At 33.0% G+C, this 12,996-nt stretch overlaps 1 protein-coding gene across 2 annotated transcripts in view; it reads right to left on the bottom strand.

The window, feature by feature from the left end:
- Window positions 1-6,216: 6,216 nt before the first annotated feature.
- Window positions 6,217-12,996, bottom strand: part of LOC148952478 (FMRFamide receptor-like) — a 212,991-nt gene continuing 206,211 nt past the window's right edge. For both annotated transcript variants that reach the window (XM_089089908.1, XM_089089909.1), the window contains exon 4: window positions 6,217-9,463. In XM_089089908.1, the coding sequence (XP_088946034.1) occupies window positions 8,556-9,463 (908 nt within the window). In that variant the 3' untranslated portion in view covers window positions 6,217-8,555. The remainder of the gene's footprint in view (window positions 9,464-12,996) is intronic.

Raw genomic sequence — 12,996 nt, 5'->3', positions numbered from 1 at the left:
TCTATACATGCTATTTCTTACACTAGTCAAAATCAAATTTATCCAATTCTGAAATCTGTCTCTAGTAATTTTCTCCTTCTTGCACCATTTATCAATAAATAAGTTTAAAATATTCTTTAATCCTCTAAGAATATCTGATGGCCTTATGCGGTAAGAAAGACAGAACTTAGCATCCATTTTCATTATATTTTTAAGATACCAATGTTTTATAATGGATAATTTCCCCGTTACAGCGTGCTAATAAGTTTGATCCACATACGGTAAAAATTGATCGCAAATACAAACCGTTTTCAAATTACCCTCCCTGTCCAGTTTTTTTAAGTTTGGAATTATAGTTAAAAATCAATTGACCAATTGTTTTTGAAAATTTATATGTTAAAATTGGACTATCATTATACACCAAATTACATGGAAGGGCATTCCTCACTCTCCGCTGGTTTAAGATTCTTGGTAAATTAATATCTTCTCTTTATTTACAACTAAAATTAACAGAAAAATATAATCTATTATCCTTATTAACCATTTTATCGGAATTTTTATATTTCTAAAAAAATTTTGATGTAGCTAAAATGAAACTGCCCCATAAATTAGTTTAGTTTTTGAGTTACATGTTGTACTATTTTTTGCAATTCAGAATACTTTTATTAAATTATTCCTTGATAACTTATTTAAAGATTTTATTAAACTAGTCATTCCATTAGTATCAAATATGTTACCTAAATCGATTAAAAATGCATTTAAATCTAAATAATTCTTTCTATTATTTTTCCTATGTCCTTTTGATCGTTTTTTACGTTTAGTGGGGCAATTAAAAGAAGGGTGCTCAGTTAAACCACTAATACAGTTAGCAACTACATTGGACATATCTCCGTATTTCGCAACTCGATCATTTAGCCCAAAAGGAAAAGCAGTACCCAGAGCATGGATCCAATACTCTTCTTGTCTGCGTAATTTATTATTTTTTTTCTTCTTTAGTAAAGTTTTCAAGGTCCAGATTTTCTAAAATTTTAATAGTTAGATTAGATACTGAGCAAGTACCATTATTACAATGTTGAACTAGATAATTATTAGTTTTTTCCTTGGTAATTGTAGTTTTATGTCCCGAAAATCTCTTATATATGTTGTTAATTGTTTCCCCCACATATTGTAATTGACAATTATTACATTCTAGTAGCTAGATAATATTATTTGTTTTACAATTTACCTGTCCATAATGTAAGTTTGTAAGTTTAATTAGTCCCAATATTGTCGTCGAGGTTAAGAAAAAAAAGGAATAAACAAAAGGAATCGAAGACATTTTGAACTTCCAAAACAAGCTTCGATCAAACAGTTCGTGGTAACGAACTGTAAGTAAGGAGCAACCCGGCTCAATGGTAACCAAAACTCTTGAAAACAGTATTTTGATACAAATAGATGCATCAAAAGAATTAATTTTAATGTTGATTTCAAATATATAAGTTTCATCAAGTTTAGTCTAACCCATCAAAAGTTACACGCCTGAGAAAATTTGGCTGATTTTGAAAAAAGGGAGAAAGACCCCTTAAAAGTTATAGAACCTTAATGAAAATCACACCATCATATTCAGCGTATCAGAGAACCCTACTGTAGAGGTTTTAAGCTCCTATCTTCAAAAATGTGGAATTTTGCATTTTTTGCCAGAAGAAAGATCACGGGTGCGTGTTTATTTGTTTTTTTTTTGTTTTGTTTTTCCCAGGGGTGATCGTATCGACCCAGTGGTCCTAGAATATCGTAGGAGGGCTGTTTGGAATGGAAATTAAAATTTCTAGTGCCCTATTAAGTGACCAAAAAAAATGGAGGGCAACTACGCCCCTCCCACGCTCATTTTTTTCCCAAAGTCACCCGATCAAAATTTTGAGATAGCCAGTTTGTTTAGTATCTTTGGAAATATTATAAGTATGTCTTTTAGGATGACTTGATCCCCCGAAGTTCCCGGGGGGAGGGCTGAAAGTTATGAGCTTTACCCAATGTTAACATATAGTATTGGTTATTGGGAAGTGTACAGACGTTTTCAGGGGAGATTTTTCCTGGTAGTAGAGGGGGGGGGGTCGGGGGTTATGTGGTAGGATCTTTCCATGAAGGAAGTTTTCACAGGGGAAGGGACATTGCTATGAAGGGGACGCCGGACTTCCCAGCATTATTTAAAAAAAAGATCAGAAATTAAATATAAAAAAAAAGTTTTTTAACTGCAACAGCAGCAACATCAAAACTTTAAACAAACAGAAAATATTACATATATGATTTGGTTCACCCCCTAGTCAATACCTCGCTGTTTAAGCCAAAGATTTTTTAGTAGCGTAAAGAGCGAGGCGTTGAGGAGGGGACAGCCCCTTTCATATACGGAATAATTTCTGTTCGTTTTAAGTTTTAATGTCGCTCCTTCCTTCCAGTTAAAAAAACCTCTTTTTTTTATTTAATAAAAATAAAGGCCATCCATATTTATAAAAAAGTATAAGACTAATTCGTGCCAGTCAATTCCCCTTAAAACAAATATTAAATTCTAATTTCCTTAAAATAATTCGTGCTGAAATTTCGTGTATGTTAATTAGTATTTTTTTCTTTTTTTATATTATATAAAATAACCTTAACGTCAAATCTTGACTAGGTTTCAATTTGGTAAACTGGTCTATATTGCTTGACCACCAAAATTTTCGCCAACAGTGACGTCAATTCACGGAAATGTAGGGCGGGGTTGGGACAGATATGTAGTTTTAAATCTAGGGAAAGGAGATTTTTTTATTTTTGATTTTTTCTTTCCAATAGAAAGTACCAAAAATCCGTTTTCAATGAAAATGTCAAAAAAGGTATTTTTCAATATCTAATGAGTAAAGTAAAAACTCATGGCGGGAAATGCCTTCCCCCCCCCCCCATCCCTGTCCTTTAATTGAATCTATTGTTTACCAAAGAATTGTAGTAACTCCAACAGGCTTGAGGTTTGTAACAGACACCGTTTGACTCCAAATAGATGCCAACTAGATTCTAGTCGCTTCTCAGCACAGTTTATATAATTATCCAGTATGATCTTTCCCTATCTCACCCATTATAAAAACCCGGACCGAGGTACGAGTGCTCCAGACAACGTTTTTTCAGATATAAACATAAGCGGCATTAGATCTTTTCATGGGCAAACAAAGAATAATCACCTATGGAACAAGTACTGACGAAACCACTTGGCCGGCTCAACCAATAAGTGCAGAAATAAGTGGGAGGAGCTTTTTGTTCGCACAGAGAATGAAGAGCCAGAAATCATCTGCGGTAAACTTACTGGTATATTATATAAACTGTGCTTCTCAGTAAGCCTACAGTAACAGCTAGGTTATGTTCATTCTGGTTATTCAATTAACACATCTCATGTTCCGTCTTCTTCACCCAAATTTTATAGCAATCCTGATTCTGAAGAAAGCCCTTTACTAACACAAATAAAAAAATCTGTTAAATTGTGCTGAATGAAATTTTATTTACAAGCACAGTGCTTATAACGTATATGTACACGTATAAATACATTAGAATATATAATTTCTCTTAGAACCTTCAATAACAATAAAATAGGTAATTCATATAATTCACACAATAATTCACAAAGTTAACTAACATTTGAACTAAACATACTTCATTAATTTTTTTTTCGAGTAACGTGTAGGGCTTTCGTTAAAGCCAGAAGGATTCTATAATGAAAGTAGCAGTATCTTAGGGAGCGGTAGCCCCTCTTTAAAAATATTCTTTCATGTCGGTTTTGCTGGTAGGTTTCTCTTTATTTTTGTAAGGAAAGGTTTTGTTTTACTTAATCTATAAGAAAAATTAACTCCTTGATGAATTAACTAAACCTATTAAAAAATTATAAAAAATACACCTCTGGTTCAGTTCGACATGGAAACTATGGAGGTTCGGGTTGAATTCATTTATTTTTTATTGTTCAAGAACCCCAGTTCAGCCCGAAGGCTTTCGGAAAAAGTTCGTTTCGATCGAAAACTTTATTTGCAAGTTCCTATTGGTACCCAGTCGGTTCACCATGGATATTAATTGGGACCCATAAAATGCTGAAATTTGTTTCAGATTCGGGTTTTGCTGAAAAACAGAACATTATATGCTCATATTCAACATTTTATTGCTACGTTTAAAAACTGACTTTTTTTAAGAGTATAATTCTTTGCTCAAATATTTTATTCTCACAATTTATCACATTGACTATAAGAAATTGACTATATATATAAAATAATCAATAATCAAATTGACTATATATATATATATATATATATATATATATATATATATATATATATATATATATATATATATATATATATATATATATATATATATATATATATATATATATATATATATATATATATATATATATAAACATATACATATATATATATATATATATATATATATATATATATATATATATATATATATATATATATATATATATATATATATATATATATATATATATATATATATATATATATATATATATATATATATATATATATATATATATATATATACACACACACACACATATATATATATATATATATATATATATATATATATATATATATATATATATATATATATATATATATATATATATATATATATATATATATATATATATATATATATATATATATATATATATATATATATATATATATATATATATATATATATATATATATATATATATATATATATATATATATATATAATTCCAACACGAAACAAGTATAAGAATGGTAGTTTCTTGAAAATTGATTGTCAGGGACGCAGGATTTTCTTGGGAGGGGGTGGAGGGGAAATTTTCGGACGGAAATAGCTTTAAAAACTTGTTTGTAAAAACACAAGAATATTTGGAAAATCTGAGAATATGAGTAGACTTACGTTACTATACTGTGATTTGAGTTTCTGAATATTGCGTTGTAAGGTCTTGTTGGGATTTTAATAAACCTATCTATCAATGTGTGTAAAAATAATGAAAATCTCGAAATATTGAGGCAATATTCGGAACCCATAGCCATCCTGTGGACCTGCCTGAGCCTCAATAATTCATTTCAAAGAATTTCGGAACAATACAAGAGATATGAACAAAATAAATATAATAACGAAACATAATACTAACTAATTTAATCAATACAAGTACTACTACTACTACTAATAACAACTCACTACAGTACCAAGCCGCCTGAGACCAACACAGCTGTGCTCGCTCCTTCTCTACCCCAATCTATTCAAAGCTTCACCCTTTTCCCCGTCCCATGAAGTTTCAACTTCTTTTGTAAGCTTCTTTATTAATTCTACTCTTCTTCCCCTTCGGAGACGACCTGCTTTACATCTGGGCCCAGATGCATGTCCAAAAAGCACAATTACATGCCAAATGTACTTTCCCCCCCCCATTGATAAATCATAGCAGCATTTCATCTTTATCAATTGCTAAGGATTTAATGCGGGAAAGAAACTGATGGTACCTGTCAATTAACAATCTATTATACCTATTGGAGTAATACGAATGTTGTCTTAAATCAGACAAGTAAAATCATTAACACAAATTAATACAAAATTCATTCCCCAACTTCGTATTGCGAACTTCATATGGCCAACTTCGATTGCCAGCTTCATGAACATTTTTGGCAAAACACTCCTTGCTATTTAACTATCTCGAGAAGAACAATGTGCTCAAACATTCGAATTTCCTCTAATAATCCGTGGCTTCAGATGTAAATTTTAATCGTTTGAATATTTGAGCTTTTCTGAGTATTTTGAGCTTTTCTTAGTATACTGCTCAGTAGCATATTTGAAAAATTTCACTAATCTACATTCTGTCTAATCTTCGCATGACCAACTTCGATTGCAAGCTTCGTTTATGTGTTTGGAAAAAAAGTCAGTGCCATTTAACGACCTCGAACAGAACTTCATGCTTAAGTGTTTAAATCTCTTTTAATGCAATCCATGATTTCAGATATAAACCGAATTATGAAATTTTAACCGTTAGAACGTTCCAGTTTTTTTTTAATACTTGAGTACCCAATCTGACAAGTTTCAAAGTATCTTACTGACTGTTAATATGTCTATCATCCAAAAGCAGTGGTTCTCAAACTTATTTAGACGATGTATCCCTTTTTACTCACATAACATTTTAGGTACCCCTTCTCAGTTACTGGTACTAAGTAAACTATAGCTCTAGAGTTAAAGGGTCGTTTTTTTTTGTTGGCTGGCCACGTTCCCCCTAAAAATTGTTGCGTACACCCAAGGGGTACGCGTACCACAGTTTGAGAATCCTTTATCCAAAGGATTAATGCTGAAAAATGAGAAAACATTTGGTTCTTGAATTCTACTTTTCTTTTTCGTATGATAATTCAATCTACTCAAGTCCATGCCGACTTTGTTTCCTAAATTCATAGCACAGTTTATAGACAGTAAGCTTATCGCAGATCATTTCTGGTCATCGTGAACAAAAAGCTCCTCCCACTTCTTTCTGCCTTAGCTTGTTTAGCCTGTTTCTGAATATACCAGTAAGCTTATCGCAGATCATTTCTGGTCATCGTGAACAAAAAGCTCCTCCCACCTCATTCTGCCTTAGCTTGTTTAGCCTGTTTCTTTCCACTCGCACCCCTGTCCGGGTTTTTATAATGGGAGAGATAGAGAATGATCATACTGCTATATTCTGTCTACTGTGATTCATAGTGTCAACTTCGATTGCCAACTTCGTTAAAACATTTGGCAAAAAAGAAGAAGAAAAACACACACACTGGTATTTAACTATTCCGAGCAGAACAACCTGCTTTAATGTTCGAATTTCTTTTAATAGTATTTGATTTCAGGTAAAAGTAAATTAATGCAACTTTAATCGCTTGAAAACTTGAGCTTTCATTAAAATTTGCGCGGTTCAGAAGCCAAACTGACTAAGTCCATTTTTCTAAATTCGATCCCACTATCGATTCAGAGTACCTTATGCAATAATAACATGCCAACTATTTGTAATTTACCCTAAAAATAAGGATTAATAGGAAAAAAAGAACTATTTGGTCATTGAACTTTAAATTATTTTTATGTAATCTGTGAAGGGTGGATCCAACTGGATCGAGACTCAGGCCTCGAAAGCCCATTGCCTCCACACGCCAGGTAGCTACGCTTGCAGAGTCACACCCTTGACCCCTACCTCACACCATGACTTGAGATTGGCGACACCAGGCTACAACCCGCGTCCCGAAGGACATTGGATTGCAAATACAGTGTGCCATCCATTCTGACAGGCTGGTCTTACTTCTATATAAGTCAACTTGGCTAAGTCCGAGCCGAAGCTAGAATTAGAAAATATACACTAAGAAAAAATTCTAAAGAATATCTACTGAAAAGAGAAGATAAAGAGAATTTCTTTCTTTAAAAAAAAAAGATCAGTTATTTTATGTTCTGTTCCCTCCCCTTCGAGAAAATCGTCGGAACCATGTGGTTCATTGAGTTTCAATCGCATTGGAAACACATTTTTCAGACCATTTGTATAATACAGTTACACTAGAAATGTATCATCTCTTAAATTTTAGACGATTTTTATAAACTTAACAAAGTTGGCCTTTGAAGAACTCTAGCGTTTTAATTTACTTGACTCTAGAATGCAGCTTATCTGTTTGGATACTGCACACAAATATTAGATGACAGAAAACATTTTTCTTTAGAAATTTTTGAAGCTGCTGAGCTTTGTAGTCATCAACAACAAACATATTATTTATTGCAGTTAAACATGGCTCAACTGTTGTAGAGCTAATTCCTAACCTTAGGATATTTTTGGCATTTTAACTGCAGCTGGATTGATATCCCCAAGGATTGCGTGAACGTTCAAACTATTGATCTTCAGTTAGATCGTATTAATGATTGTGAACGTTCATAATAGTAACCTGCTCTGAATGTGTGGTTGGATTCCAGAAAAGGGTTGCACCAAGCCAATTCACGGAAGTAAAATTCGCCTAGCTTATATACTCAAATACAAAATTTGATCTTTGCTTTTATCTTAAACATTGATTTGTGAATCGTCCATTAGATTTCCTCCATTCGTTATAAGAACATATTCAAGCACGGCCTACATTCTATCCTCGAAATCACGATATATGAAGCTCTGATGGTTTATATCAATATCACATATCTACAAGGGCATATTGAGACACATTTTAACGTGTCTTGGCGCAATTTTTTTGATGAAAATACCAAAAAGGCTATTACATTTTTTTTTAGAAAAAAATATCGAATTCATATTTCCTTTCATATTATCTCTTCTTTTTCAGCAAACTTCAAATTGGGCTAAAAAAGAATTAATAAAGAGGTTTTTATCGAAAGGACAAACTAATTTTGAAACTTTTTCCTTTTTTCTTAGCATTTCCTTTTAACTGCACTTTTTTCAAACCTAATTACAAATATTCTTTAGGATATGCCAAGAGAAAATAAATGGTCAACTTTTTCTGCGTCGGCTATTAATTTTAATTGTCAAACATAGCATAAAAGGTACATTGTTCCCAGGATACCTTTTAGGTAAATTATTCTGACGAATTAAGAATAGGCCTGGATATAAAATTCTTAGGACTGGGAAGTGGCCCCTGACCGATGACCCCACTTTCAGGAACTCGAGTTATAAGAAGTGCCCCATTTTTGGGTGGTCTGTATATATTTTCCTTTCTTGCTTTATAGGCGATTTCAACATGTCCATCATCTGAATATCTTCTGTTATACGCCACTGATGATACTAGAGTATGCTGTGGACTAAACTCTCGGTCTTTCAGGAGACAACGACAGAAAATCTTTAAAAAAGACTTCCGATACTTATCACTAAGCGCACAATATAAAATAAAGTTGCAAGCTGCATTTATAGACATTAAAAAATTGAAAATGTTGCCAAACCCCCTTAGCATTTCAGACACGTATGAATTTGGGGACGGGTTAACAGATGATGTGTAAATCAAAATTAACGCGGTGGGTAGTTGACATACTATAAAAACAATTACAACTGATATTAGAATTATAGTGATTCTAGTTTCTTGATTTTGTGATTTTTCATCCGATTTCTCATTTATCATTTGACGCCTTAAAAGACCGCTTTTTCTGACTGAATTAATTAAATAGGCGTTAAATATAGTTAATAAAAGAAGAGGAAAAAATACAAACATCAAACTGGTGAACCAATAATACCCTTGTCGATATGTTTCATCGTTTCCAAGAGGGGAAAATTTCATCTCAATTTTTGTTGTATTAGTGACTTTATCCGTTGTTTCAGTTATAATCCACTCGAATGATGTTGACGATGAAAGTAAAAATGCAACAAAAAACACAATAAAAATCACTTTTTTTGCCCTGGATTCTGTGCACAAACTCTGTCTTCTCATAGGATAGCACACAGCGATGTATCTCTCTATTGTGAATGATACGGTGATCCACACTGAGGTGTTACCTGAAATAGAAGAAAAAGCTTTATTCTCTCTTTAGCAAACTCTTCTCTCTAATTATTGAACTGCAATCAGCATAACTAAGCTTTTTATTAAGTTTGGCGAATTTTTGTAAAACGTTTCCACGCTTTGCTTGTCTTTTACTATCATGCAAAAAACCAGCCTGAAAACCAGACATAATTGGGCGATGTTCGGATCAGTCATTGGGAATGACAGACATAGTATCGGAACTACAAGGGATAAATTGGTATCAATAGAACTTTACACAAATTCTCGAATGCCTTTGAAATTTACGTTAACTTTTAAGAAGAAATATAGTTCGCTTTTCGCTAAAATTTTAAAATAATATTAAGCCACACGTAAATTAATGATGTGACTGCTATTGTTCAAAAAACGACCAAACATATTTCAATCACATTCAATTTGAATAAAAATTAGCTGGAATTTCTAAAGTAGCATATTTCCTAGCTGAATTTCGTAGTAATTTGTGCCTCTTTATGAAAACGAGTGCTAAATTTAACATTTAGCATATTTTTACCTTTATAGTACTATGCGGCTCATTTTTCAGTTTGTTAGTGTCATTTTGACTTGATTTGGAGAATTTGGCTCAAGATTTGACCCTCCCCCTTCAGGATTTGGTTAAAATTACACGACTGTTATCAAGAAGATAATTTTTTAAACCATATTGACCTGCCATAATATAAGAAAAGGAAACGCTCTAAAATGGGGTTTTTAAGGCCAAACGAGATTTACTGAATAAACACACAAAGTAAATATTTAGAGAGGGCAACCACCTCTCTTCTTCAGAGCGAAACGAAATAATATATTCAAGGAAAGTGCCGAAGAAAAACAAACAAAAAAAAAACACTTTTCCAATCATATAATCAAACACGTGAACAACCCCTTAGGTTCAGAGGGTGTCTGCAAGGAATGCAATAATTACAATCAGAAATCAGAAGACATAGCTCTCTAACTTATTTAATTGCTGGTTTGTTTGCTGCCTGGTTTGTTCGCTAGTATCCGTCGTTGGCAGTTCATAATTTTTTGGATTTTGTGCAAATCGCGGATATTGGCGAATGACTCGCTTTTATGGTTGTTAGGTATTTGGTTTTAATTCTTATAATTTTTGGCTTTTTTAAATTTTATTCATCTTTTAATTTTTTGGTTTTTTCACTGGTTTTTTGATTCTTTTCACATTGACCTCCCGCGTTTGTTTTTGTAGTTTTTTTTTCTCTTCGGCACTTTCCTTGAATATATTATTTCGTTTTGCGTTGAAGAAGAGAGGCGGCTGTCCTCTCAAAATATTCACTATGTTTGTTTATTCAGTATTGCGTTTGGCCTTAAAAATCCCATTTTTTGATTGTTTCCTTTTCTTATGCTACTGTTATTCAGTCTTGTATTGTCCCTGATTACGTCAATCCAGTCACGAAACAAAGGTATAATAGATTAAAAACAGAGAAGTAAACAAAGCTGATTCCGGAGTCACGCAATGCTACAACTAAGTGGTCCAATTTCTTTGAAAATCTAAGATTTCATTTATGCGACTGGATTTAAGAAGGCATGCAAAACAAAATCTAAGGTCATTACCTAAAACAAGTTTCAAAACAGAGTTAGGAGCAGTAAATAAAAAGAATTTTAATTTTGTGCAGTTGCGAATCGCGTAAATTTTACAGTAAAAGTGAATATAACTGAAAAATGACTTTCTTTGTTACAAACAATGTGCATTTTCTGAAGGAGAAAACAATTTTCAGGCCATCAAGGCATTGTAAAAAGAAATATTTAGACTGGTCCAGCCCTTGGTCCAAGTATTCCACGAACGACAAAAGCAGGCACAACGCACTTTACTGGATATTGATAACAAGTATAGGCGTAGTGCCTAGCCGTAGAACAGGAATCAAATTTGTATGAAATAGTACTGGATCAGTCATGTATGTAAGAGTTTTTCTGGAGGGAGGGGGAACAATACTAAAAATATTATTTGACAATTTAAATAGGAATTGCCATTTCCAAGACAATGTAGGATAGAGGGGCTAGAGGCCTCCCCTTATATGTTTGTTTGTACTGGAAATAACTTGCTGATATTCAAAAAATAACTAGCACTAGTACACTGTAAAAAAAACGTTTGAGAACCAACGAAAAATGTTTGTAATCTCTATAAAAAAATTGGAATTTCAACAGCTGAAAATTGTTGGAATTGAATATTTAAGGCCTTATTGGAGTTTCCTAATCTTATTGAATTCCCAATTTGTTGAGAAACGAGTATAATGGATTTACAAACCCAAATTAAAAGTTCAATTTTTTGAAGAACGAAATGTTTAATTTCCAGATCCTTATTGGATCTCTAATTTTTTTAATAGTAAATAAGTTGGATTGCAATAAGGCTACTGAATTACCTGTAAAATCAACAAATTTAGTGATGAATCACTAACAGCGTTGTCACCACGGTCAGTTTCTAAAGTGCTAAAATTACCCAAGTTTGCCTGCTACAAAGGATTTTTTGGTGCTACAGTCAATATTTTTTTTTCGCCTGTTACGGCTTGTGCCGCGACGCACACCTAGTCCGTTTAAGCGTACTTGGTTTAGTTTTAGGTCAATTTTTTAATCTTTTTATGTCTGGATATTCCAAACTTAGTGCCAATCTCTCGAAACGAACACGTCAAAAAGGCGGTTCTGGTTATGTCAAACTCTGTGCAAATCTTTTGAAACAAATATTGGATAAAGGCGGTCCACTCTTTTTGTCAATTACTCTGTCTTTTTTTCAGAATCTTCATTATTTGGTCCAAGAAAAAAATTGTAGCTACTTTTCCAGAACCATTTGGATTACATCTATCACACCCCAACTGGCTATAATATCAGCCAGGCACGGTTCTTTATAATCAAGTTTCAACATAAGCAGGAACCGGTCCTTCTACTGCTTTGTGATAGACGTTTCCACTCATTATCGTAGATATTTTGAAGGCGTTCGACACAGTGGACCATGAGATTCTTCTGAAAAAGTTGAACAACTGTGGTATTAGAGGAAATGCTCTGAAAATTAGTTCATCATATTTGAGTCACCGCTCTATGTATGTGCACCTGAATGATATGAAAACAAGTGATTACCATGTTCATTACAGTGTTCCTCAGGGGTCCACTCTTGGCTCTCTTTTCTTCTCAATATATATTAAACATCCACCAAGCAATCGGTTATTTGACAATGAATATTGGAAATGGAGACGAAACAAATAAACCAGGAAATATCTTGTACTGTTTGCTGATAATACGAATTTTTCAGCTGCGAAGCCCACCGAAGCTCAGCTATTAGGGACATTGAGTAATGATATTGAAAAAGTGAAGAAATGGCTAAGGTTAAATAAACTGAAATAAATCACACAAATCAGGTTTCTTTGTCTGGAGCAGATCGCCTTCATATTACCCCTGGTTGCAAGAGCTTACAGTGGGAGACTCAACAATAAGGCGTCAGAAGTCAGTGAAATACCTTGGTGTAATAATCGATGAAATATTAAGTTTTTCAGAGCATGTACAGTGTATATGGTCG

Source organism: Artemia sp. Qi Xiang Cuo, chromosome 5 (assembly GCF_049724085.1).
Source record: "Artemia sp. Qi Xiang Cuo chromosome 5, ASM4972408v1, whole genome shotgun sequence".
Lineage (NCBI taxonomy): Eukaryota > Metazoa > Arthropoda > Branchiopoda > Anostraca > Artemiidae > Artemia > Artemia sp. Qi Xiang Cuo.
The sequence above is the reverse complement of the archived record's forward strand: the minus strand, read 5'-3'. Positions and strand labels throughout refer to the sequence as shown.